Consider the following 25682-nt stretch of genomic DNA (forward strand, 5'->3'; position numbering starts at 1 on the left):
TAGTTGAATTCCTATAAAGGGTGAAGGAAATGATGGTCACATCGTTTCTTTTTTCCTCGAACAAAGTTTTCTGAAGTCACAGTGTTTTAGACAACAACAATAACAGAAACTCTTCAAATCTTTACATGGAGAAGGAAGGGCAAAGAGTCGCAAGGTGGTCAACTGTAGCCACCTCTTTCCTTCATAATTTCCAACAGCAATATGAAGATCTCAAATCCCACCCCACCCCCAAAAACAAATAGATATAATTATATATTTATATTTATAATATATTTACTCTTTAAAAATATAACTTCAGTCTAGCGACTAACATCTGTACAAACTACAAAAATAAACATTTTATATAAATAATTTATATGGCATGACATACATTTAAATCAAAACCCCTATGCAGGACCCCCATCCCCTACCCCTGTCTCCTGTCCTTACGCTGTACATGTGCTTTCGATTGCTTATGTTGTGTTGTCTTTCAGAAACAGTAGCTATTTATTTAGTTAAATATACAGACAGAAAGAAATGGTGTGTGAGAAGCTGCCACTTAAATTAACACATTTCCCTGCATTTAATCTGGCAGTGATGTGACCAATACTGAACGAGTGAGCTTTTTTTGCTGAAATACTGCCTTGAAATTGGACCCAAGAAAGAGAACTGAATCGAAGACAAAATACTGAGAAGACTAGCACCAGAATTGGTTACCTGTCCATACACTGGCCTTGAGGGAGATGCCCCGGGGGCAACTACCTGGTAAATTATTGCGAATGTCCGTTGCTATGAACAAAGCAGTCAGCAATATAAAAAATAATGAAAATCTCCTTTTGCACTCACATAGTGTTCCCTTTCTAAATGATATTGATGATATCTCCCAATCATTTACTGGGATATATATAGTGACATACTGAAGCTTACACAACGCATGGCTGAAATAACCGTAGAGAAAAACATCATTTGACCGCCCTTCAAGTATGTCAACGTAGACTGCAAATGGAGTCTGTTGACTGCAAATGACTCATAGTCTGTTCACTGCACACTGTACTACATAGGGAGTTTTGCACCAACAAGGAGACCATGAAATAAAAACAATATAGTTACTTATTAATGAACAGACAAATTAAGTTGTAAGACTGAAAGTAAAGAAGGCACAATGGTTGCTGTCAGGAAAAAAAGGAAAATAAATAAAGGAAAAACACTGGAAATTACAGAAACTGCTATCTGTGTTGATATAGATTTTGTACAGTGCAATAAGTCAACATCTTCAACCAATACAGATAAGCTTCCTATTGGCTGCGGTTTAAGAACTTGCTAACATAAAAGTTATATCTCGGCTTGTGTTGGGGAAAGGGGTACTGCATATGTTCAAGACATGTCATCTTAAATTTGAAGTGTAGCAGCAAAAAAGGAACACTGACCTTGCATTTCAATAACCTAATATTAACTTCTTTTTACATATAGCACATTTCAGAATCTATACAACGGAGGAAACAATGCCTCCAAATCCTCTTATACACAAGTGAATACACAAGTTATACAGCACGATTTAAAATAGTTTCCCTCTTTTTTAGTATTAAAATATATATATATATATATTTATAAATGTCTAAGCAGACCTTTTTAATAATTTTAAAATAAATCCTCTCGTGTGTGTGAGGTCTATGTACAGTTCAAAGACACCAGGCTGGAAATGGGGACTTCCCGAGGCAGCCAGAGATTCCGGACAAAGGGATACGGGGGCTGGGAGCAGTCTAGCAATCTTTGGCTGCTTGGATCCATGCACCATCTGCAACACACGCAAACAAATATAATTATTACATGGTTAGAAACCAGTACGGACAGCTGTTTATTTATAACAAATGAGCGATCTCTAAATCTACTGCTAGAAGTGACCATTCGTTCTTACCTAGCGCCTGGTTAGATTGATGTTGGCTTTTCTCTGTGGGTTCCAGATCTTGAAGTTCCAAAGAGTCTCTTTTATAATTAGAAGTTTTTCCATATGTTTGAGAAGTTCTCTTAGAGTCCTCGAAAGTGTCCGACTCGGTATCCTCGAACCCTTCGTGCATGTAACCCTGATATGACCCCGGCAAACTGGGGTGCACTGCCACCGTCACAGAGGCTGTGGCTGTAACCATGGTGATGGCATTGTTAGGCCGCTGCAATGCCCCGGCGCCATTGGCTGGGGCTGTAGTCCTGTTTTGCTGCTGCCTTCTCCCTGGTTGTGGCCCTGGGCCACACTGAGTAGTCCTGTGAGGACAGTGGGTCCTGTCACTTGGTAAATGTTGTCGCTTTGGCCCTTGGTACTCGTGTTTGTTATCCCATCGCGTGATTTGCGAACTGACAGAGTTGACCGCATTCTGGGCAGACTCACTCAGCTGTCCTTTAGTGCCTGTTTCGTGGAAAGGCTTCACCACCTTGGAGGCAAAAACAAATGAGAACGAATTAAAAAATGAAACAAACAGTTCCTTAATGTTTTCTTTATCGTCGACGTGATAAACTTACTGTAAGCTTCGGGAAGCTGGGGTTTTTGCTGGCTTCCAGTAAAATATGGGAGGTGGGAGTTTGAGCCGGGGGTGTGATGTACGTGCTCCTGTCACAGTACTTGTATTCCTCCTCGCCGATGCCAGAGGTGGTTTCAGAATAGAACTCCGATTCGGAGGTCTCGGAGAATGCCTGACGCGGTCCCTTTGGGATGTTCCCAGTGTAGTACCCGTGGTGGTTCATAGGTGGTGGCTTGGGCTCAGGGGAGGGACTTTGCAATTGATTGGTGTTGTTAGAGGGCACAACCTCAGAGGGGGGACCCATGAGCGACAGCAGTACTGGAAGTAGCACCAAACCATTCAGGATCCCCAATAATGTCAAAATGGCCAGCACGGCAAAGAAGTATCTGTAAAAGAAAACACAAATAGAGATGTATAAGCATCGTGCAGGAACAAGGTGTCAATATTCGACAGCTATTGAAAGTGTCCCCCTTATTCAATGCATTTCCTCTCCCTGCTTCCTTTCTTCTGGCGACCTGACAATGCTGGAGGGAAATTCCTGGGTTCCATCTTCGAAGCGAGCGCCTGCTCTTTCTCCCTCTGGGAGCCCTCATCTATCACCACTGCCCTGCCACTTCCTGAGGAGACGTGTTTACATTAGCGAGCAGATTCTACACGTCAGAAACACTCTGTTGCTTTCTTTCGCTCTCCCTGGCTCGAAAGCTGTCGCTGCTGTTAATGTAATTTTTCCCTCCGCAACCTAATACCCCCATCTCATTGAGATTGTATTTCTCCTTGGCCATGGCACACCACCTCTATGTTTAAGCTGGGCAGACCTTTGCTTTGTATCTCTTTCTTTTCCACCGCCCTCTCCCTCCTCCTGGCCTCCGACAGCCATGTTGGCTCGAGAGCTAATCATGCAACGCTAGCAATAAGCTCTATTGAAAGGCATTTCTTGTGTAACAGACTGAGTCAGTAAAACTGACCCTCCACCAACAACGCTTCCAACAGTCAACAAGCACTCTGTGTGCATTGGAGATGCTGACAAGAATCTCTCTCATTGGCCCGAGCCGGTCTGACTAAGACTGATACTAAGACTAGCTGTTCTGTTGGAACACTTTGGACCACACCATTTCTCAGAGGGGTAACCTCAACGCAGTGCTGAAATGTTGCAGGAAACACCACCCTCACCCGCCAAAGCCCAAAATATGGAGGTCTGGTTGGCACTGGCACTAGCAGCTCTGGTGATGCACTGCAGAGATGCTAAACGCTGGACGTGGCATCAGAATTGTGTATTTGAACGAATGGGCCAAGGGAGAAGATGGTGAATGTGGTTCTGCACGCTCAAACGCTATGGCAGTTGCGCTCTGTGCCCAGCTGGCGTGTTAAAATTAAGAGCTCGCTAATAGGCTACAGGGCTGCGAGGGTGTCTGTGTCTTTTGCGCTTCAGTTCAGAGCATTATGTGAAGGCTCTGATTCACCACAAGAAAGAAAGAGCACGAGAAAATTAGAGGGCACTTCAGTTAAACGCTTACACTGAAAAGAGACAATTCAGCTGTTTTAGCTGTGGTTCAGACTTCTGGAGGTAGCGAAAAGAGCAACAGAATCTGGAAAAAAGTCTGGTATGTTCTCTTAACCTCCCACCCTCTGACCATTTTTCGATTCTGTAACATCTACAAGATCCTTGGGTTTCAAAAAGAAGGAAAAAGTGCATCTTTGGCGTATCTGCTTGGAGCATTCTAGGGGTACTGTGGAAACTGCTGTCCATTGACCCGTCTCTTCCAATGAGGCAATGTGTTTACTTTGGCTGTCTGAGAACCGTCAGGCAAATGAATAAAAAAACCCTGTTAAAAAGATTACAGGTCTGACCCACGTCGCGCCACTGAACCTTCATTTTGGATCTATTTTAGTTAGCGTCTCTATCACGGCTCCCTGAGGAGACCTGCACTGTATCACGGTTTTAAAAAGACTGTAATTACCTATTTCAGTCGTTTTGCACAGTCAAGGAGAGGTAATATTTAAACTGACCTATAAACCCAAATTCCCAAGGTGGCTTGTTGGGGTCTGTGTGTAAAATGCAACACTACCAGACTCCGAATTATATGCCACATTTAGACCAGAGGCTTCGCTATGGCTTTCATTTTCTCCACCCCTTCCTCCCTCTTCTCTCATGTCTCCCACGTCCATTAACACACACGAATCAGAAAGCATGAGCGTGAACCGTTTAGTTTTTTTGCTCAGCTCTTGAAAACTTTCTACACCGATTCCTGAAAACATTTTGAGAACTTGGGCAGTGTGAGTGACACTTCCACAGGAGTGCGGAAAAGCCACAATCACCCTTTCAACACAATGTTCAATGAGAACATGAGGGCTGTTTGAGAATTAAAAAACAGACAAATAAGCCAACCATCTCTGGCTGCACTTACATCCACCTTTTGTTAGTTAAAAGCAGTCATTTTGTCTGATGGTCCAGTATACATGAAAAGACTGGAAAAAAGGCACTTGTTTATTTTACTAAGTCAACATTCCGAAAGTGGAGCGTGATTTATTTAAGGAGTAAAAAAAAGAAAAAAGACTAAACCATCCACGGGCCCCGCTTGGGTTAGACCTCCAGAGTAGACCTAGTGTTAGGAATTCTGTTGTTTATATAAACTGTAATCTTTTCCATTCCGAGTCAGGGGTTGGAAGGGGTGGCTTGTTCTGAGAGGGGCCGCTGAGCTTGTTCTCCTGTTTATTCAGTGTCCCACAGCCAGGAGATGTTTACAGCGATGTATTTATGCTACTCCCCAGCTAGAGGACCAGGCCCTCCCACCGTGAATGCCCCAGTGCTGGCACACCACTTTCACCAAATGGTTCGCTCCGATGCCCAACCCCCAATCTTCCTCAGCTTTACCACGAAGCAATCTGGTCTAACACCCCCTGCAGTTTCTTGGACACCCAAACTGTGCTACTTTTTCTTGTTTTTATCATCTTCGGTGTAAAGAGAGACGGCTCGTTTTAACATCTTAGGAGTTAGGAGACTATTGTAAGGTTTCATTTTTTATATAAAGGTACGTTGGATCCTTAATCTTATAACATTGCATTTTCCAGCAAAGCCCAGATCCAACTGAAAAACACTGTTATTTGCTTCCTGGGAAGCGAACATTAAACAAGGCAAAAGAATTCCCAAATGTACTGGTTGGAAGGTAACTTCAGAATGTTTCGTGTCGAACCAAGGATGGGCAGAGCGAACTTTCATATGTATTGCACTGTGCAAAAAGGTTCAAAAGTTCTGAACCAAATGATTGGACAGTTGATGTCCTCCCCAAAATCACGGGGGTGACGTTGTGAGCGTGTGCGTGTATGAGTCACCGCTCAGTGGGTTGTATATTTACATGTTTACAAGCAGCTGCTGCACTCCCTTGATGTTTCCTCCATTTGTTGCGCATTCATGCGACTCAGAGGATGTTTGTCAGAGTGCCGTGGTGGTCTGAGGGGAGTTAATATCCAGACTGACAACACCAGGTGATGAGGGAAAGGTGGAAGGCAAACGTTACCACCTGTACCCCGGAGCCACATGGACAATCGTGTCACTTTTCAAAGTAGGCACACGGGCCAACTGCAGAGACCAGCATGGAGAAGTGTCAATCACTCACCTCATAATGAAGTCGAATTCTGAGCCGGCAAGCATAATTACTCCCAGCAGAGTGGAGATGGCTCCGTCAATCACAGGAGCAAACATATGCTCCATTGCCACAGCTGAACGAGTGTTCCTGTCACCGATAGCAGTCAGGAAACCCTACATAGTGAAAATTAAGAGTGAATCTATGTACCTTGCAGAAATACAAATACTTAAAGACTGAACATTTTGAAAAGGGGCCTTACCAGCGCGATGTGCACAGTAAACTCCACTCCAATACCAACAGAGGCAATGAGGATGACCACTGGAATGGCGCTCAACTTAATACCAATCAATCCCATTATGCCGAAAAGTTCCACAGTCATCATGGCCAAAATAAAAACCTGAAAGGTAAATTTAAAGGAAAGCATGTTAGTTAAGCTCTCAAAAATGCATGCTTCTAAACAGCCTATATGTCCATTCATTGACCTCAAGAGAAAGTATGTGTTGAAATAAATGAATGACAATCTAGAACTGGGCCTCTTTGGGTTTGCATCCTCCACTTTTCATTGTCGTCTGCCTTAAGTATTACGTTACATCCCGAACCATGTCCTGTCCCCACCCCATGTCTTCTCAGTTTCAGAGCAAGGGAAACAAGTCACACTACATGTTAAAGTGCATAAGGACCTCCCATCTGCCATCATGTTCCTGGTACAATTTAGTCCTCCATGTTTTTCTACAGTTTTTTGATACAATACAGTGGGCACTTGGTAAAGTCTTTACCCTGAGAACCTTTGATGTTGGCAGGGGTTCCAATTTGGTCACGCTTAAATTGGAGATGGTAAAATCCATTTTACTGCGGCCACATATAGGCTGTAAAACTGAAGAGAACACGGATGGTTTTTGGACCATAAGAATATGATAAAAAAAGCACAGCCCAAATTATTAGGCATTAGCACTTAAACATATCGAGTACCACACTGCAGCTAAACCAAAAATACATACATTAATACTTAGTTTTTCATATTGCATAAAAAACCCAAGCAGCCTGTGAAATGCCTTTAAAACGTTAAACTAACCCACCCACCGGCCACCCCCATTACATACGGCCCCTGATGGATGGGTTTAGCAGGCCAAGGTCGTGACTAGGGAGATCCGTCCTGTCCCTAAATTTCCTAGACAAAGGCAGTTGGAGGTAAAAGCCTTCAGGAGAGCTTTGCATTTCTCCTTTAGAAAGTCTTGCAGCACCCATTTAAATGACAAAAGAGGTGAGGGCAAGACTATGTATGTGTGTGACTGTGTGTATGTGTGTGTATGCATGCAGCACCCTCTGGACAACCCGCCAAGGCCCTCCCCAGAAAACCGCCCTGGTGGCAAAGTTATTGAGCTGTGCTGAGGGGATCAGGGGGAGCGAGAGAAATGAGAGAATAGAGGAAGAGGGTTGAAAAGAGAAAGACAAGTCGGAGAGCAAGTTGGAAATGGATTAAGGTGAGGAGAAGGCAGACTTACAATGACGCCTGCGGTCCATGGGTTGAGGAGGAGGATGGCGCACACCAGGAAGGTGCACGCAAGGACTATGCTGATGGACAGAAGAAACCAGTGGCGTAGACCAATGTACTGTTCCCAAAACAGAAATGGGTAGCCGTTGGGATAGTTCTGAATTCCCTGGCGCATAAACTCTTCACAAATGGAGCGCACACTCTCGATGGCCTCGATGAAGTCGGAAGCTTGTCTGAGGCCGTTCATGTAAAATGGAAACTGTGCAAACTCCAGAGGCTCAGCTGCAGGGACTAAAAGAGAGAACAGGTTTCACAATGAAAATCACATTACCACATTTGAGTTCATGAAGGAGTAATGACATGAGAAAGGTGGTCACTTACTGCGAAGGTTCTCCCCGGTGGTGTCATACTTATCATGGATCCACTCCCGAGGGTGAGGGTAGAAGTTGGCCTGAGAGGCAGCATAACCCAGTGGATCGTTACTGACCCATACTGTCAGGTAAATATAGAACACCTCAGGGGGTATGAGACCATCCTCATCCACCAGCCGACGGGTTGTGAGCTTTAGGCGAAGCAAGAACGTTTAAATACCAATTTTTTAGACAGTACATTTTTGAAGTAGTATTTCTGCATGCTTCAATGGTTGACCACACACCTGGCTGTAGTTAAAAGGGTCTTTCTTGGAGCCAGTCTGAATAAGCAGCTTGTACGCAAGTGCTCCATCCTCAGTGCCGTTGCGATAGCTGTCACGGGTGATCCTGCCTGCCTTCCAATCAGCATCGAATGTAGATTGCAAACCTATGTGGAGCACAGAAATGCAAATTAGACCTACAAATTCTGACTTGCAAGAATCTTTCAACATTCCCTTTCACAAGCATGCTTTGGGCTTGGTAAAATCACTTCTTTAGCAGATTTACAGGCAAGCCAATCACACAAACAGACTTTTAAACCAAATGCCCTCCTCTCACTGAGTTCTCCATCTTTCTGCCTGCTGCTGAATAAGTGTGTGTGGGCTGAATAAACTAACCAGAGAAAGCATTCCGTGCTCTCCAAATGAAAAAGTCTGGCAACAGCAGAAAAACTGTTTCCACAACCATTCTGTAATTACAGACATCTCACAAGAAAAGGAAATGGCATGGGGGGGCCCGAGAGTGAAGGGAAGAAAAGTCTTTCAACTACTCCCAGTTTCCACAGCCATTCACAAGAAATCACTTCTTTTCAATTGACTGAATTTCAACTGCTGTGGCATCACACAGTTAAGCTCTTATCACAGGATAATGTGAGCAAAGGGGAACACAAAACGTCTGAGATAACCCCCTGACCCACCGACAATACTCTCTTTGGCCAGGTGGAAAGCAGACAAAAGCAGATGACAGGAATGAACTTTCACTGAACTCTTTCTCTCACCTTTCCTAAGAGATACGATTCAGTGATCTCACATATGAACACAACTGAAAATGTTATACTTATTTGAGCATAACTATGTTTAATTTTTCCTCATTATTTGGCAGATTTGCTATATCCCCAGACTCAAATATAGACTCCTATCTTGATTTATGACAAACAAAAAGAAGTAGAAATGAATAATGTGAATGATCATAAATGGCCTTGCTATGTTCTTACAGATTTTGTTCAAGTCACAAAAGCCAGTGGGCAGCAAAGTTCTGTTTACTAAATATGATGCCGGTCCCTCCTTTAATAAATATCTATGGCATTGTACAGGCAAAAAATATATACTTAGAATATAATCATTCACATTAATTTTAAAAACATGAATTTCTATCAACTATTATTTCATGTTAGCGGTATAGTTATAGTAAATAGTAACAGTAGCAATTACTAAAGTAATAATAAAAAGTGCATTAGCAAGCACAGCTAAATAAGAACATATTGTGAAACCAAGTCTTACCTCTGAGCCAATCCTGGAAGTAATGGAGCCACATTCTGGGAAGTTTGTGATTGCTGTCCTTAATCACATATTTCACAGTGTTAAAGGCATTGTGAAGTTGTATAAGCTGTCTTTGGGAATGGGCATAGTCAAAGCCATCCATGGTAACCAGGTACATGTTATAGAAGGAAAAGTATTTAAACTGGGCCGTGATGAAGTCATACTCCTTTGTGTCCCTAGGGACAATGTCAGTCAAGTAGAGTCCATCATGAACCATTGTTGTGCCATAGAGGCTAAGGCCCAAGAGAGCGACAAAAACGACAACCACCACAGTCTTGGTTTCAGGCTTAAGTAACACAGGGGCGTATTTTTCTCGTGCAAAGCGTGAGAGATTCCAGCGGAAGAAGGGGAGCGGCACACACTCGCGGCCCTCTTTGGGCTCCTCCACCTGGGCCAGGAGGTCTCGGGTGGAGCTGGAGGTGGTGAACAACTGGGAGCCATAAGGATCAGTGGTGGGAGTGGGGGTGGTCAGAACCATGGATGGAGGGCTGGTGGAAATCTGGGAGGTGGGAGGCAGTATGGTGACAATATGCTGGCCAGCTGCATCACACTGAGTGAAGGCCTGGACCGTTGTGGTGATGTGGGTGCTGGTGGTAATAGTGGAACCGGCGTAGGTGGGGGTGGTAGGGGCATGCTGGTGGTTGTCATTTGCATCAGAGAACTCTTGAGGCTGGATCTGGATAACTCGAGATGAACAGGGACTGGAAGGGATGGAAAATAGAAACTTATTAATCAATTCTGTCATGTACCAATCAGTTTTTTAATAACCAAAAGTGAAGAGTGAACTGAAATGAAATAAGTGAAGTCCATTTTAGTTACCTGTAGAAACAGCACAGGATATCTAGTCGTTTGTCCTCGCGTCTGTGCAGGTCCAAGCTCAGAATGGCAGGGAAGATCAGAAGAACCATGGCAAAGTTAAAGACCACCACAATAGCCGCCTGAAATAAAAAGTGAGAGAGAGTTCAGGACAGAGGCCAAAGTCTTTTCCTTCACGAGTTCTACCCTGCCATCCGACTCCACAGCTGCCGTCTGAACTTGAGAAAAAACACTCTGCATTCAGGATCCCTCGCTGTTTTAGTACCTCGGATTGAATCCCAGAAAGTAAAATATGCACCCTAAATCAACCCCTCCCCCCACACCCCAAACAGTCAACAAGCCAAGGAGTGGGGACTCCCAAGGTCACAACGAGTCTAAGCAGAACAACCCCCCTCAATTCCGCCAGCCTCAGACAGACATTATATTCCGTATCATTACAGCACAGACCACCCAGGGCTAGCCTGGGGAGATCAGAGAAACACAGTCTGGGTGATATACTGATATATTCACTCATCTCATTATCTCTCTGTATTCCCTTCCCACCTGAGAGCCAGGCTGTGAATTTAGGTGGATGAAGGGGTTTGACCATAAAAGAGAATGCCAGAAAGAGATGAGAACAAAGGCTGCCCTAACTCTGAATTAACTTTGACCGCTCCTTTATTAAAGCCACTTTTACTGGCTTTTTCACAAAGTCACTGCCCCTGCCAGTCTTTTTTAATGGGCATCACAGGGCGCAGTGCTTTACGACATGTGTACAAACACAAAAAGCACAATCATACCTGAAGAGAGAAGGCCCGGAGAGCAGGAATAGGCACTAGGGCAGCCATGAAGAAAGCAATCATGTTATTGATGGAGGTCAGCGCCACGCTGGTGCCAGTTCTTCTCAGACAGTCACCCGTTCTTTCCTACGGAACACAGGAAAAGGGAAAACATGAGCTGTGATCTTCTTGAGCCACAACACTCAAGTTCCAGAGAATGTTTAGAGGCTACATACCTTGAATGGGATATTGGACCTAGTCTGAGTAAAGGAATGAGCCAGCAGGAACATGTCATCCACTCCAATGCCCAAGGCTAGGAATGGCAGCACCTGTGGAGAAACACACAGCACTGAGTTGCCGCCCTCAGGGGAAGTGTAAACTGAAGACGTTGTACAGGTGTGTGTATACCTGTGTGGTGGCGGCGTTGAAGGAAAGCCCCAGCAGTGAACACAATCCAAGTCCTGCAGCCACAGACAAAGCCACCAACAGCACTCCTGCCAGCCCTACAGCACCTTGAGACTTAGCACAGTCCCAGCGCAACATGGTGACGCATGCGTAGGCCAGCTGTGCGCAGAGAACGGATGGGTAAGAAAACAGCTCCACAAATATAAAAAACAAACTCAGTGCATTTCAGTTAGCTTGTAGATAGCACATGATGACTTACCATGAGCAGATAACCACCTGCCACCCGGATTACACTGACGTCGGAGAAAGACTTCATGATGTCATTGAGAGTGGTTGTAGAGAAGGCGTAAACGTTAGATGCAGCGTTCTGAGGAATGCTACCGTGGACAACCTGGAAGCAAAATCACAATTTGAATTATCAAACCAATACATGTCTTATGATACTGAATCAATCTTAATTTACATTTTCCGACAAGCCACACAAATATATCCAACTTGTATTTTAGCCCAATAACACACAAACAAGATAGCACGAGTCCCTATGAAGCTCGACAAGCGAGAAATAATGAGCACAGATGCCAGAGGGCAGAGGTCAGATGGATCAGATGAGATCACATGGTCTTTCTGGCTACTCCATCAGCGCCATGAATGGCCGGCAACCTTAAGGGGAACGAAATACCCCTGCACTTTGTTTTTACAGTGCCCTATACCCCCAACCTCCCCTGACTCCACTTCCCTCTCTCTTTTTTTCTGAGGCAGCAGACATCGCTGTAGGCTCTTCCCTCCCTCTCTCTCTTTCAGTCAGCAGGCTGGGTGTCAGTTATCACAAAAACAGCTTGTTCCTATAACTGGGAGTCTGTCGGTGGCCTCCTAGGAGGACTCCGTTTACTAGGCAGCTGAGGATTGATGGAATTCTGCCAGACGTTGCCATCCTCTGGTCTAAGGAAAACAACCCTCCCGCACCACTTGTGACCTCCTAGGCTGACCATTGCTTCATTCTGTTTAACTCTGCATCCGAGGCTGATGTCCTCTAAAATCATTTGAACCATTCAGGCCTCACAGTGAGGTGTTGATGTAGTGTGAAATAGGAAATTACCTCAACAAACTTTCTCTGCCAGGACTCCAGGATGGCAGTGGCCTTGTCCTCATTCCAGTTGATGTCGTGGATCTCGTAGTCATCTTTAAAGTGCTCGTAAAGCTGTTTGGGACTCATGAGAAGGAACATTGTCTGAAGGGCCTCGGCACTGTAGAGGACAGATGAAATTGTGTCGAAGATGAGCGTTTCGAAGAAAACAAGATAAAAGACTGGAAAGGTGCGTGTGGCCCCTCATGGGCTCCTGTAAATCCCTCTATCACTTCCACTGAGATTAGGACAAGGCTCTAGAGCTGGGCGGAAGGCCAACGTACCGCTCTTATCCCAAACTCTCATTTATTGCAGATTAAACTGCATTGAAAATACACACAGGGGATGAATTACAGGGGTCAAAATAATTTGCCTTCGCATTTGGTTTAGGCGTAGTTTGTTTACTTTGTATCACATGCACATTTTTTCTATTACAATGTGTTTTCTTTTTTCTCCGCTCTACATTTTAGATCCATCCATAGGTTACGTGGCTGTCCATCATGTTTAATTGGTCTTTCCTATACCGGGGTCAGAGGTGGAAACTGATCTCTCCTCAAGTAAGGAATTCTTAGGATGTGTGAGGTTATTAAGAGTCAGAAAGATTCCTCTCTCTCTGTCTTTTTCTGCTTTTCCCTCTCACTTTCTCTCTCATCAGGGCCTCCTAAGAGAGGCCCACCCACATGCCCCCCCTCTTCGGCTCTCTCCTTTCTTTTCTCACCTCTGCAAAACATTCTGGGAGTCCTTTACTCTTTCGCCCAGGATCAACTCCTCCTGCCAGTGCATGAACTTCTTGGAGAAACCATGGCAACCGCCCTGAAGCTCCGCAGCAATGTCAGGGACCTAAAGAAAACACAGACAGCATGTTTAATGCAAACTCATAAAAACTGAGAAGTCAAACCCATAACAACACATTTGCAACATTGCGCCCACCTGCTGCGGGTCCTTATTGGGGGCACTGTGCGGACAGTCTGTGTCGTTGGAGTCCAGGCAAGGGCGGTTCATGTAGGCGTGGCCCACCTGAGCTTTATCCAGCATCTCTCTGAAGCCCTCCAGAGACGTAAACTGGCTCAGCTCCTCCATTAGCTTGATGGGATCTAAATTCATCCACTGAATGTCAGGCATTCCCCTACCAATGAAAACAACACGATGCATAACCATACATTGATATAGTTATCACATGTAAACCTTTTTTTTAATTTTCCTAATGCAAAACACTATTTTCCCATTACTTGCTTTGATAGCACCGCATCCCACCGCCCCTGATGGTGGCGGGCTACAGATGTTACATAAAGTAGCGTTTATTATCCTGTTACACGGAGAGGCATAATGTCCTGGTGGTCTACAGGCTGCTGTCTCTTAACTTTGGGCATCGAGTCATAACAATTACCTCTGCCACTAAACATCTTGATAAAAATAAAGGCGGGCAGTGGGAAAGTTGGGAAGGGCTGTGCCGACCCTCCTGAATGCTGCTTTGAGCCCAGTGTTCTGGTTTTAATCTGTGTTCGACGGTTATTGAGAGACTGGATTGTTGTCTATTGATGTGCCAAGGGCTAATTCTCTACAGTTACAGTTCGGCTTCTTTAACAAGTTGATTTGTTGCAACATAACATGTCAGCAGAGTGGTTCTTCAAAACGGACACTGATAACAACAAAGCATGAAAAATTTTATTATCCTGTCATTTTCACATCCGGTTACCATGCCCTTGACAACATTTCTAGTCAATATCGAGCTAAGATCTCAGAGAAACATGCCATAGAACCTACGCTGATACCCCTGAGTGAGAGAGGGGCCATTCACTGTAATGAGTATTTGTGGGTAAAGAAGAATAAAAGTGAAAAGTGTCCAAACTCCCGGCCCAATCTCACTCCAATAACTCATGAAGATCAGCTTCAAATAAAGCTGGTCCTCTCTCATTCCCACATACCAAGCGCCTTTGCTCCTGCTTGCAAAGAGAGTCTCCTTTATCTCCTATTTTTTGCTTGAGTGAACCGGCATGGGCCCTTTTGTTTTTCCATAGATTGCTGCTCTTTGTTCCCCCAAGTTTTTTCACTCTCTCCCTCCCTTTCGCTCTCTGCCTCTCTCCCTTTCTCTTTTCCCTTTGGATAAAAAATACAGCTGAACTGAAGAGGAAGCCTGAGAGCACATTAGCCTCAGCGGCTACCTCAAACCTCTCTTCATGCTCGGCAAAAAAAAAATAAGACAAACAATAACATTGTACTATCGTTAATAATAAATGGTCTGTGATAAAAAAATTATCTGCGATAAAAGAAAAAAGAAAACTTGGTTTTCTTTTTTCGCAGTGAGACTTTTTGTGCTGTCACCAACTGAATCAAATATTATATTTTATCATCCATAACATGGATGTGAACATACAGAATTTTACAGAGATGTTACAAGTGGAAGGCTAAACTACCTACACTGGCCAATGTTAATTTCCCTTTCCATTTTATCGCTCACTCTTCTCTCTTTCTGGGCCCACAACTTGAATAATACCCATTTTATTTGTTGGACAACTTACAGCTCCAAGCCTGAGCGATTACCATGAGAATGCACAGTGTTACCCAGTGCTGACAAAGCCGGGCCCCCTCCAGGGCCCCCTCACTGATGGACACTCACTCGTAAACTAAAAGAATGCTTACCATTGTCTGACCCAAAGGCTCCCCAGTTACCCCCCTCCACTCTATCCTCCCACCCACCCAGTAGCAGTCATCTCTCGCTCTCTGTCCCCATCCAGTAAGGGCTTCCACAGCCTTAGAGGGGGAGAATGGGTGGTGGGACAGGGGTGCAGGATTATAGTTTATCCTGCAAAGCCCCCTCACCACACCGATGACAGCTCAAGTCCCAACGACGACGGAACCAGCCCTTAACTTATTAACAGACTAAATAGAGCTTTTTTGTCGGAGTCATCAGCCAGGGTCATGTTTGGTTGAAGGTAAAGCCCAATTGTTATAGCAGAGTTTGTTATATTTGGAGGGGGGGACAAAATGTGTTAAAGTAACACTACCTTAAACCGTCGTTAACACTCTGCCTCCTTATTACTGGCTATAACTAACAGTCAAATTAAGTAATAAATGAATCATTTAGAGAAATGGCAGTAAAATGCTTACGGTAAGTAGGCAGATCCTCCCTGCAACTTTGACCCTTCCCAAAAGCAGTCCAATGGAGTCACAATCATACAGGGGAAAAGCTTATCAATCATCTGTAGAAAAGCATTTAAATGAATAAATTCAATGACACAACACCAGAATTACAGCATAAATGCATTAAATAAATAAAACATGAAAAGTCAAACATTTAAAAATGCTTACCCTCTCAATCATGACATTCTCTATAATTGGTACTCCAGATTTGAAGCAGATTTTATTAAGATCCCAAGATCTGTTGATAGATATCACAAAGCCACATATTGAAATACATCGTGTTGGGGCAGGACCGTGTGTAAAAGCGTTATTTAATTCCCTGTAATCCTGTTGGGGGTTGTACTCACTTTCCATAAAGTGACACCTGGACTTTGCTGGCTGACAGAGCAGCCTCCAGGTGGAGCAGCAAAGCCTCCTGGGTAAGAATATTGGTTCCTTCCTGTTTGGGTGTCTGTATGAGCATCTGTGTGGTGAAAACTGACTCCTCTCCTTGCTTCTCCTTCGTGTACCGCAGTTCCTTGCTTACTCGACTGCCGGCTGAGAAAAAGAATAAACTTGTCATTTATTGTGTCCAGTTGGCTCTACCAGTGGATTTAGTTTAACCCTTTGTATAAACAGTAGGAGGAACTGTATAGTTGTGTAATGATGCTTCCACAAGGTTAATGTCATAATTAAACCCCAATTTTACTGAAATTAGAATCACCACGGTTCTTATTCCCATGTGCACTGTCCATCCGACCACAGAAACAGATGCGAGGGCCGGATTTGTGATTCAACAGCATTCAAAACCGAATGGAAGTGTTCTCTTAAAGCATACAACACAGATCATGCAGTCACACGAGGCTAACAAACAGGCTTTTGCACAAAATCCCCCATAAATTCTCCAACATGTGGTAGGCTTAAACACTCAAGAGCCACAGAAACTCTATTCTGGGTTAATCTTCCCACCACTGGTTTAATTAATGACTAAAATGACACTGCTAAGCACAAACTGTGGTTTCTCATAAGAAGAACCCAAGATCATTTTAGGTCTTGATCTCCAGGTCACGGTGCCTGGATCCAAGATGTGAGTAGTTAATGGAAGTAGGGAGTGAGGCACAAGGGTAGAGGCAGAAACGCTGTTCATGTGGTATGCTGAGTAGGGATAAAAAAGCATCAAAGAACGCAGAGGAAACTCCGGAGTCCAGCCCCCAATTAACGAAGGCGGTAGTGAAAAGAGGACTCGGGGAATCTGTGGCCATGCCAAATGCACATGAAACGAACCGGCGAGGATAAGAGACTGCCCGTCTGCCCCTTCGTTTTACAATACATGAAGACAAGCCTGCATAGGCTGCACATCTCATTGCTCGCCTTGGTTAATTGTGAGAGGGAACGGAGAGACATGATAACAGAAAAACGGAGAGATTGAGGGGCATAACACTACTGTCCTTATAATAGCCTGCTGATTTGATTCTTAAATATCCTTCTTTCTTTTAACTAAAAGAAAATGGCCTCTGCTGAGAAGAAACAAAGATTTGCACAGGAACGTCATTAATTCTGCGTAGTTTCTGAAACAGCGACTGTAAACCGCACACTGACGCGTACAGCCCGATCCATGTAAACATTCACCCTCCTGGTTTCATTCACGCAGCTATCTGACATCTAGGTTACATAAACACATTGCTTCTGCAATATCTGAAGGCCGTTTCCATTTGCGAAATGCAAACACGCTTTTTTGTCGATCTAAAGACAGTGTGTTCATATTTAATGCATTCAGGCATCTGCAGGAATTGAGCTCCAATCCTTGGGCCTGTAATTACAGGGGCTCCTGAAGTAAATTATAGCTATTTGTGTCTGGTTCCTCCCATCTGGACCACCCAGCTTGTGGCCCGAGTGGGCCCCGCCGCTCAATCACCGCTCCGCTCAGCAGCCACCCTCCAGATGGGAGCTCTGCTCTGTTCTCTCGGCTCGCTGCTGCTGCTATACGCTTAAAAAGGCAGGCACGCAGATACTTTCACAGCCAGAAACACACAAGACTGTAGGGGAAAGGGAACCGGGAGACACGAGAGTGTTCCGGGGTGTCAATTTGAGATTTAAACAGCTAGGTCTGTTCATTTATTTGAAGCCTGTGGATTTGACGGTGCCGGGAAAGGTCTGGATAGGTATGCGTTCACAGAAAGAACTAAATAAATAAAGACGCTACAACCTGCACAGAAACTAAAGTCATGGTCCTGTATGTACACAGAGATTCCCATCACCCTCCTTCCTTGGTTGTGCTTCATTTTTCACAGCCCAAGGGGTGACATCACCATCACAGGCCAATTATCCATGAGGAGGGTCTGACCAACATTCCCCAACATAGCAGGAAACTAGCCTTAATGTCTCGCATATTACACAGCTATGCAATGGACCTTGTAAATTCTCGCTTGCACATAAAATGCTATGAGGTGGAGTTAATCTCCAGACAAACTGATGCTTCTTTTTTTTTTGCTGGGTTGTACACAATGGGTCGGAGCCTTTAGAAGTGTTTCAGCTCCCACCCATGAGCAGACAAGCAAAGAGAGCTGGTGTAAGAAGGTTCCCTCCCAGGGAGCAGTATGGAAAGTGACATGTAATTAACCATGGAGAAGAAACCCCCTGTCACCTCGGCAGAGGACCCACCAAATTCTCAAATGGCCTTTTCAAATAACACCAGTTTTAACACTATTAAATACATTTACAATATGCTTTAAAAAATAAAAGTCAAGTAATAATGTTTTGCCCATCCTTCCTCACATGGTGCAGTTGCACCGAGCTACAAATTATGAATCCAGTGCTTTCTCCATTAGAACAGGCCACCTTCAAAGTGTTTTGGGCCAGATTAGAAGGATTAAGAGGCTTCTGAAAGGACTCACGCTGCTCTGGAGGAAGTCCCACATGGAAGATTGCTGAAAGAGACATTTTTACCTGTTTTCGCCACCCAAGTAAACCCAAGCACACAGATAAACAGCCGGGTGCCAGTGCGTGCCCAAGCACACACTCTCTCCCATACGTGCATTCACTGGCTCTTTCTGTTCTCCCTCTTTCTCCCACACGCATTAGTATATGAAACCGGCAAGAACAAAACGAGCCGGTCCGGCTCTTTTGCCTCGGGTCCGCCAAGCCCCCATCTAGTTCATTCCAAGCTCTTTGTTTGATTTTTTCTTCCTCTTCTTTTCAGACACATTATGTAGACAAGGGGGATAGATTTGGCTCAAGTGCAAATCTTTTTAAACATTTCAACTTCACTGCAACTCTCAATCACAGAAAGTCTCAATGGCCAGACCATGACTCGGAGAACCACCCCATCTCTTCCCAATACAGAGGCAGATGGAGACTGCTCCACCTCTGTGAGCACTAACTCGAGACTCAATGCGGGCCTTTGTCGCAATCATTTTCAGTCTTTCTCAGTTGTTTCCCAACAAACAGAATAAAATGAAGCGAGCAAGTCGCCACCAAAGCAAATTGGACCTTGAGATTTCCCAGAGAACGAAACAATAAGGTTGGGAATTATCTATGGTTTGTCCTCCTGTACATCTCTGAAGTAACTTTCGGCTAGTGTGAATAAACAATAGCTCGTAACATGCATCTTTTTGAAAAAATATTAAAAACAAATCAGGATAGCATAGACTTTGCTTGAGCTAGCACCTATTCAGACCTGAAACTTGTGTCAGCATTGACATAAATTTCCACCGGTTCTGGCATTTAGGTCCTGGCCATTTCCATATGTATAGCCGTCCCTGTACTAATTATGCTAATCAGTCCTAGTGTTGGCTGCTGTGAAAAATACCCACATTAGGCACTTCACTGGCTGCTAATGCAGCTTAATGTGTGGTTGAAACATACATTCATCGCATGGTGAAAGGCAAAAATTTTCCACGTTACTGGTCTCATTCAAACTGGAAATGAATTTATTGAGCCCAGAAACCATTTCTTCTCCACCAAGCACCAACAAAATGTAAAAAAATACACGATCCCAAAGAACAAACTGTTGAGGAGTATAAAAAGGACACATTTTCTTTGCAAAAATAACCATTTTCTTTTTTCAAAGAAGTGGAGCAAAGAAATGACCCTCATTGGCTGAATGTAAGAAATACTGTCTGAATCGGACGTGAGAGGGGCAGCTTCATGGGGGTCTGGACTTCTCCTGCCTCTGCTGGCGTCGTTCTAGTAACATTAGCTTAAGAATATAAACACAAAGGTGTGCCACGGAGAAAGGCCTTGATTTACTCTCACCACAGATGCCAACGGGACTTTATTTCATTTTTTCCCTAGATATTGCTCCATTGACAACCTTTAAACGGCATCAGCGTCCAGTGTTTAAAAACAAGCATGATGCCAAACAAACTGATTAGGTCAAGAGAATGAAGACGCTGGCAGAGAAAACCGTAATTGGTTGCTCTGAATTGGGATAGACTTTAGGAGAAGGGATGCTTTCAGTTCTTGTGGCTGTTCTTGAGTAATAGAGGCTGGAAGGCCGGCCTGTGTGTGTGGGGGGGGTAGGTGGGGGGGTTGAAATAAACATTTTCAACTGACCCAGGTTGACTCTGGCCTTGTTTGTACTTTCTACTGGTGAGGTCTCAGTCTCGGCAGTTTGAGTTTATTTACGTAGCTGGGGTACTGCGGCTTGCCATTCACCTCCAATAATGCCTCATAGAGCTTTCTTTCTCTCAAATCCGCCCCCAGAACTGGAAGACTGTGTATTTTCTAATGAATTATTGCATTTAGCTAACATATTTTATTTAGATAACTGCTCCAAACACACAGAAGGGTCTACATGCGTCTCTGTACAGCATGTGCTTTGGTGGTTCCCTCTGCCTTCATACGGTGTGTATATGTTCTTTATACGTCTCTTCTGCTGCTCTGTGGTTTAATAAAATTCAACCAGGCCTGCTACCCAGATATCCCTGCGCACGTTTGTGTAATGTTTGGACAGCTTGTATGTGTGTACACGTCTGTCAGGCACACCAAAATTGTGTCAAAATGGATGAGAAAAATGAAGCTACGGGCGTATATGAGCAAATAAACATGTCCGTCTGTTTGAAAACGTTGGCCGTTTGTTTAGGCCGGCGCACATTTTTGCAATGACTGTTAAATGCCAGCAATCCTTTTGGGAGGCCAGAAGTACTCAAGCATGTAATCGCATATCAAAGTATGCTCTTTTCCTCCAATCTGATGGGTAACATGTCATGGACAAAGCTTTCCTCGTCCTTCACTCTAAATGCGGTAAAAATCACTCAATCCAATTGCAAACGTCTCACAGTTACAACATGATGTAGCGCTTATGTTCGATGTGAGAAACCAGATGAACTCCTAATTTTCCAAACAATTCCGTCACAATTTTTTTCACTCAAACCTCTATGCTATATTTTATTTCATTACTACCCCCTTCTGTCTTCTGCCCCACAATGAAAGCTAAATCAGATGTTCTCATAAATAACTTCATCAAATTCATCTGCAAACCATACAAAACCTCAATAACATGCATTTTCTGCATTAAAGAGAGGTAAGAATAAGACACAACAGTTTTGTGACCCAACAGACAAAATGCAGTGTATTCCCTAAAGGGCATCTCGGGTCTGTTGTTACAAGTCAACTTCAGACCTATGCTAGGCTGTTACTTTTCGCACATCGTTTGAAGGCGGAAGCAATTATGGATGGCTGGGTGGTCCCTGAGGACATGGACACTTGGTGGCCCGGGTGACATTTGGGTGGGAGGGTAGCAGGGGTGAGGGAGGGACAGTTACCACCTCAGGGGTAAATAATGAGGCGGCATATGCTCCGAAATGCACAGCTGGGCAAGTGTGAGTTCCACGGGCCCAGCAAATCTTTATTGCTCCCACACACAGCATATTTGAATATATGCTTTTATGCATTTGGCAGACGCTTTTATCCAAAGCGACTTACATTCCATTGTTGTATACATTTCTTTCTAAGTATGTGCAATCCCCTGGGATCGAACCCATGACCTTGGCGTTGCTAACGCCATGCTCTAACCACTGAGCCATAAGAAAGCTACAATATTTGCGAGCAGTTTGGATGTGGAAAATGATGGAACATTTAGATGCAACTTAATAACTGCATTATAAGTCATGTTATGTTATTCATATTAAGAGGGCAGAAAATTGCCAAGTAAAACACTTATTCAATATCACTTTTTCTTTTTTTGGGCTAGGATACATGCAACTACGTATTTAATTGTCACTACCTGAACTAGGTAACAAATGCTATTTTTAATCACCAGACCCATTATAAAACTCTCCCTGTGACTTTTTATGTGTGTATGCGTGCAGAAGCGAGTATGTGTGGGTCTGTGTGTGAGAACTAACCTCTCCTTGTTACCATACCACTTACTCCCCATTCAGCCCAGAGCAGCTTTGTCAATGGGCTATTGGGGGAAACAACGCAGGCAGAAACTTTAGAAACATAGGGACTGCCTCTTAAAGGCACAGCGTTCCTTTTCAACACTCGGGCTCACTTCACTCCAGGAGCCCCATACCTTATGTCTGCTTTACATTAAATCACGAATTTCGCTGACAACATCCACTCCCTTCGCTTTAAACTGCATCTAAAGTTCTCTTTGGAGAGCATAGGTTCATACCTTACCACACTTCTGCATATTTCAAAAATAATTATAATAACAAAACCAACATTAAATGGCTTTTACACTCCTCAAAAGTCATTTTCTTGAACGAGCGAGCATGTAGTGCTTTAAATGCAATGCTTTACAGTTTTGAAGTTCTTCACTTTTATTTCCAATCCAAACTAATGTAACGTACACGTACAACATGTTTTAATTCTAAAAGTCAAATGACGAAATACTGACTGTGCACAAGGGCGTGTGTTGTGTGCGCGAGTGTGAAACAGGTGGGTAAACTTCAGCTGCATTCACTTTTTTTGGTAAAGGGGGGGTGCCTTTATTGTTGAATGGAATCCAAGAATAGTGAAGGACCACACAGCGAGCAGGAGGGGGAGGGTCAGCGCTCTGAAAGATGGCTAACGATTCACACACAGCCCATCTGTGCATGGGATCAGCAGTGTGGCGAAAGCCTAGGGGGCTTAGGAGGAATTTGGCGGTGTGAAAACCAAATAAAGCTGCCTGAAAATGCACAGATAAGTGAAGTGCGCAGAAAGGACGTCAAACGGGAAAAGGGGGGAAAACATCAAGCACAGCAAACAATATAGGCTGATGGAGAGAGAACAAGAGAAGGCTTGCATGAGCTAGGAACAAGAATGCTACGTGTGCGTGACAGGAGATATGGAATTCCAGAGGCCACGGTCTATGTCCGCCAAAAGATCCCGAGACTTCATATCAGAAGCCCACACAAGGTCTGGGTCAAACATCACCCACCAACCGCACCACAATCACACTTCCAATCAGTTAAGTTGAGCGAAGACAGTCGTCTTCTTTCGAGGTGAGACACAATCGAGCTGTGCTTTCTATATAAAATGCTGCCTCTGTCTGTACAGATCCGATAGACGGTGACATCACCAAAGAGAAGTCCCAAAACCCACCCACGAGGCACCAAAATACGAAAGCTCAGACTCACCTTCCACCCATAGTTTCTCGATGTCCGTTTCGATGGCGGCCACTCGTAAACCAACAGACAAGGCTCCGAATACAAGCAGTCCAATGAAAAGCACTTTTCCACAGTGTCGCTGGATGTGACAGCCCAGAGAAAAGAGAAAAGCCTGGAACCTCGCCCGAATCCACAGCGGTGCTTTCTGTCCCACAGCTTTCCCCTGAGACACAAGAGAGAAACACTTATTCACATGTACAGCGATGCTATTTCGGATGACTTGTAACACAAGGTGCCCTGCCAGGACAGCGAACTGTTTCGACAACGCAGGACTCAATATTTACAAACAAGCCTATTTTATTTCTTTTAAAATGACATACGCTCGGGCATACTGTATAACAGAGAAGGTAAAAGATGTACAGCTAGGCATTCTTTTCCATATCAGTCGTTCGCAGAGTTGCCTCGGCTATAAACATCAGATACTATATCTTTACTAATCCAGTCTAACCAGGGGTTAACGCTATAAAAAAACGTGATGAGACAAAAACGTTCATAAACCTTCATTGACTATTAAAGGGACTTTTCGAAACATCTAACAGGCCTGGAGTTTCTCATCTGGCCCGTAAGAAGCATCAAGCAAAAAACGAATGGTAAATTCAAGCAAAGTTTAACAATCTATCTAAAGAACAGTTTTTTCACATAAGGACAATGAAACTTCAACTGCTGTCAGTTTCTTGTTAGGAACTGCAGCTGCATCAGGAGATCCAGCTTTACTTTTATTAATGCAAACGTTTCGTCATTATTTCTAGACACAAGTCTACCATCAATGCCACTTATCCTAGTACTTGTACTGTAAACTTTCTAATGCTGTTAATAAAATTGCAAACCGAAGATAAACAAACCCTTTTCATGCGCAATATGATTGAAGGTTTAGATGAACGTTGCTAGAATCGTTTTTGCCACATTTTAAGCGGACATGTTTCGGGGAGTTTTGACACATAGCCAAGCGTTCATGCGCTTCACTGATGCTTTGTCAGATCAAACTTAATCGGTGAATTCCTCAGCAGGACGCGCGCATTGTCAAACAAACACGCTGCGTTTGTATCTACACCAACACCATAAAGACTCAAAACGCGCGTATATCCACTTGAAATGAATGGATCCTCTACTCCCATTCATGAAAGTCCCCGTCCGAACTACTAGTGTAGTTTGCTCTCTTCGTAAAACAAGGTTCTATCAAACTATTTGAGACGAAGGAGCTGCGTAAATGTGCTCAGTCGTTTCATTCCCATACATCTACACTATATCGCCGCGATAGCTAAAACTTGGCAGAAGAGTGTCGTTTACAGTTCCCTGAAATTGCAAATAACACACACGAGAATCAACAACAACAACAACAACAACGTGGTGAGTGTGTAAATCCCACTCGAAACGCGCTAGTCACCTTAGAAATCTGTTTTAACGCAAAAGCGGCGTGGCAGTAACTGGGTCTCCGGAGGACATCTGAGTTCGCAGGCGGCGGAGAGCGCGTGTAACTTGGGGGTAAATCTCCAAAAACACCACCGGCCCCCGGGTCTCTGGGATCCGAGGCCATAGTCCAAACGAGAAAACGAAGAAGCGCCGAAGAAAGTTAAAGAAGAACGCGGTGCGTTAGGCAGCGGCGATAATAACAATAATAATCCAAGAAACGGGACGCGCGCATCCGTCGGGATAAAGTTGAAAGAATATTCTCTAGTCTTTCCTTGAGCCAAAGTCTTCCAATCCCATCCCAACATTATGCGCCCGAATCCGTATAGATCCCTCGGTCTTCATTCGTACAACTGGTGCCCGTAACTGGGTTTAAAGCAGAGGAAAGTGGCGAGCAGTCTACCTCTGATCCTGTTGCAGTAACATTTGGAGAGGTAGCCCCTTTGCGAATCCTGAAAAGGGTGGTTTGATGGAAAAGTGCTCTGGTTCTCATTGGCCGAGGAAGAGGCAAATTACTTTGCAAACATCTCCTATTATTAGCTGCTAAGCAACAGCTCGCCAAAGTGGAGAGAGAGGGAGACCACCCAGGCAGGGAGGGCAGGCAGGCAGCGCCGGGAGGGGGAAGTGCGAGAGGAACTCGCTCGCTCACCGCACTGCTGCTCTGCTCTGCACATTTCCAATAGCCCCAGCTCGTATTTTAACACGCTATCACACATGCCATCTACACACACGCGGATTTCTTTTATACTGACAGCCTGAAACAGAGAACGACAATACAAGTTAATCAGATGGAGCCACATGCAGCAGGCTATATAGTCTACCTTAAACTTAAAACTCAAACTTTGAAATGAACTAATAATAATAATAATAATAATGCATGATTTGCTGATTTGATTAACAATGACATTAAAGACCAAACAAATGCTTTTTTGTTAAAGAGAG

General features: G+C 44.1%; 1 protein-coding gene across 1 annotated transcript; it reads right to left on the reverse strand.

Moving 5' to 3' along the window:
* On the reverse strand, nt 1-24882 carry ptch2 (patched 2). Its single transcript, XM_079453712.1, has 22 exons — nt 24718-24882; nt 23304-23496; nt 16104-16293; nt 15925-15994; nt 15724-15815; nt 13546-13741; nt 13334-13455; nt 12589-12736; nt 11752-11883; nt 11496-11651; nt 11324-11416; nt 11109-11234; nt 10333-10451; nt 9475-10214; nt 8221-8363; nt 7947-8127; nt 7576-7856; nt 6333-6470; nt 6104-6246; nt 2491-2875; nt 1895-2402; nt 1-1774 (listed from the first exon to the last, which is right to left on the reverse strand). Exons 1-22 carry the CDS (start codon nt 24865-24867, stop codon nt 1740-1742), a joined length of 4341 nt encoding a protein of 1446 aa, XP_079309838.1. The 5' UTR covers nt 24868-24882; the 3' UTR covers nt 1-1739.
* Nucleotides 24883-25682: the final 800 nt, after the last annotated feature.

Source organism: Barbatula barbatula (genome assembly GCF_947034865.1).
Source record: "Barbatula barbatula genome assembly, chromosome: 3".
Classification (NCBI taxonomy): Eukaryota; Metazoa; Chordata; class Actinopteri; order Cypriniformes; family Nemacheilidae; genus Barbatula; species Barbatula barbatula.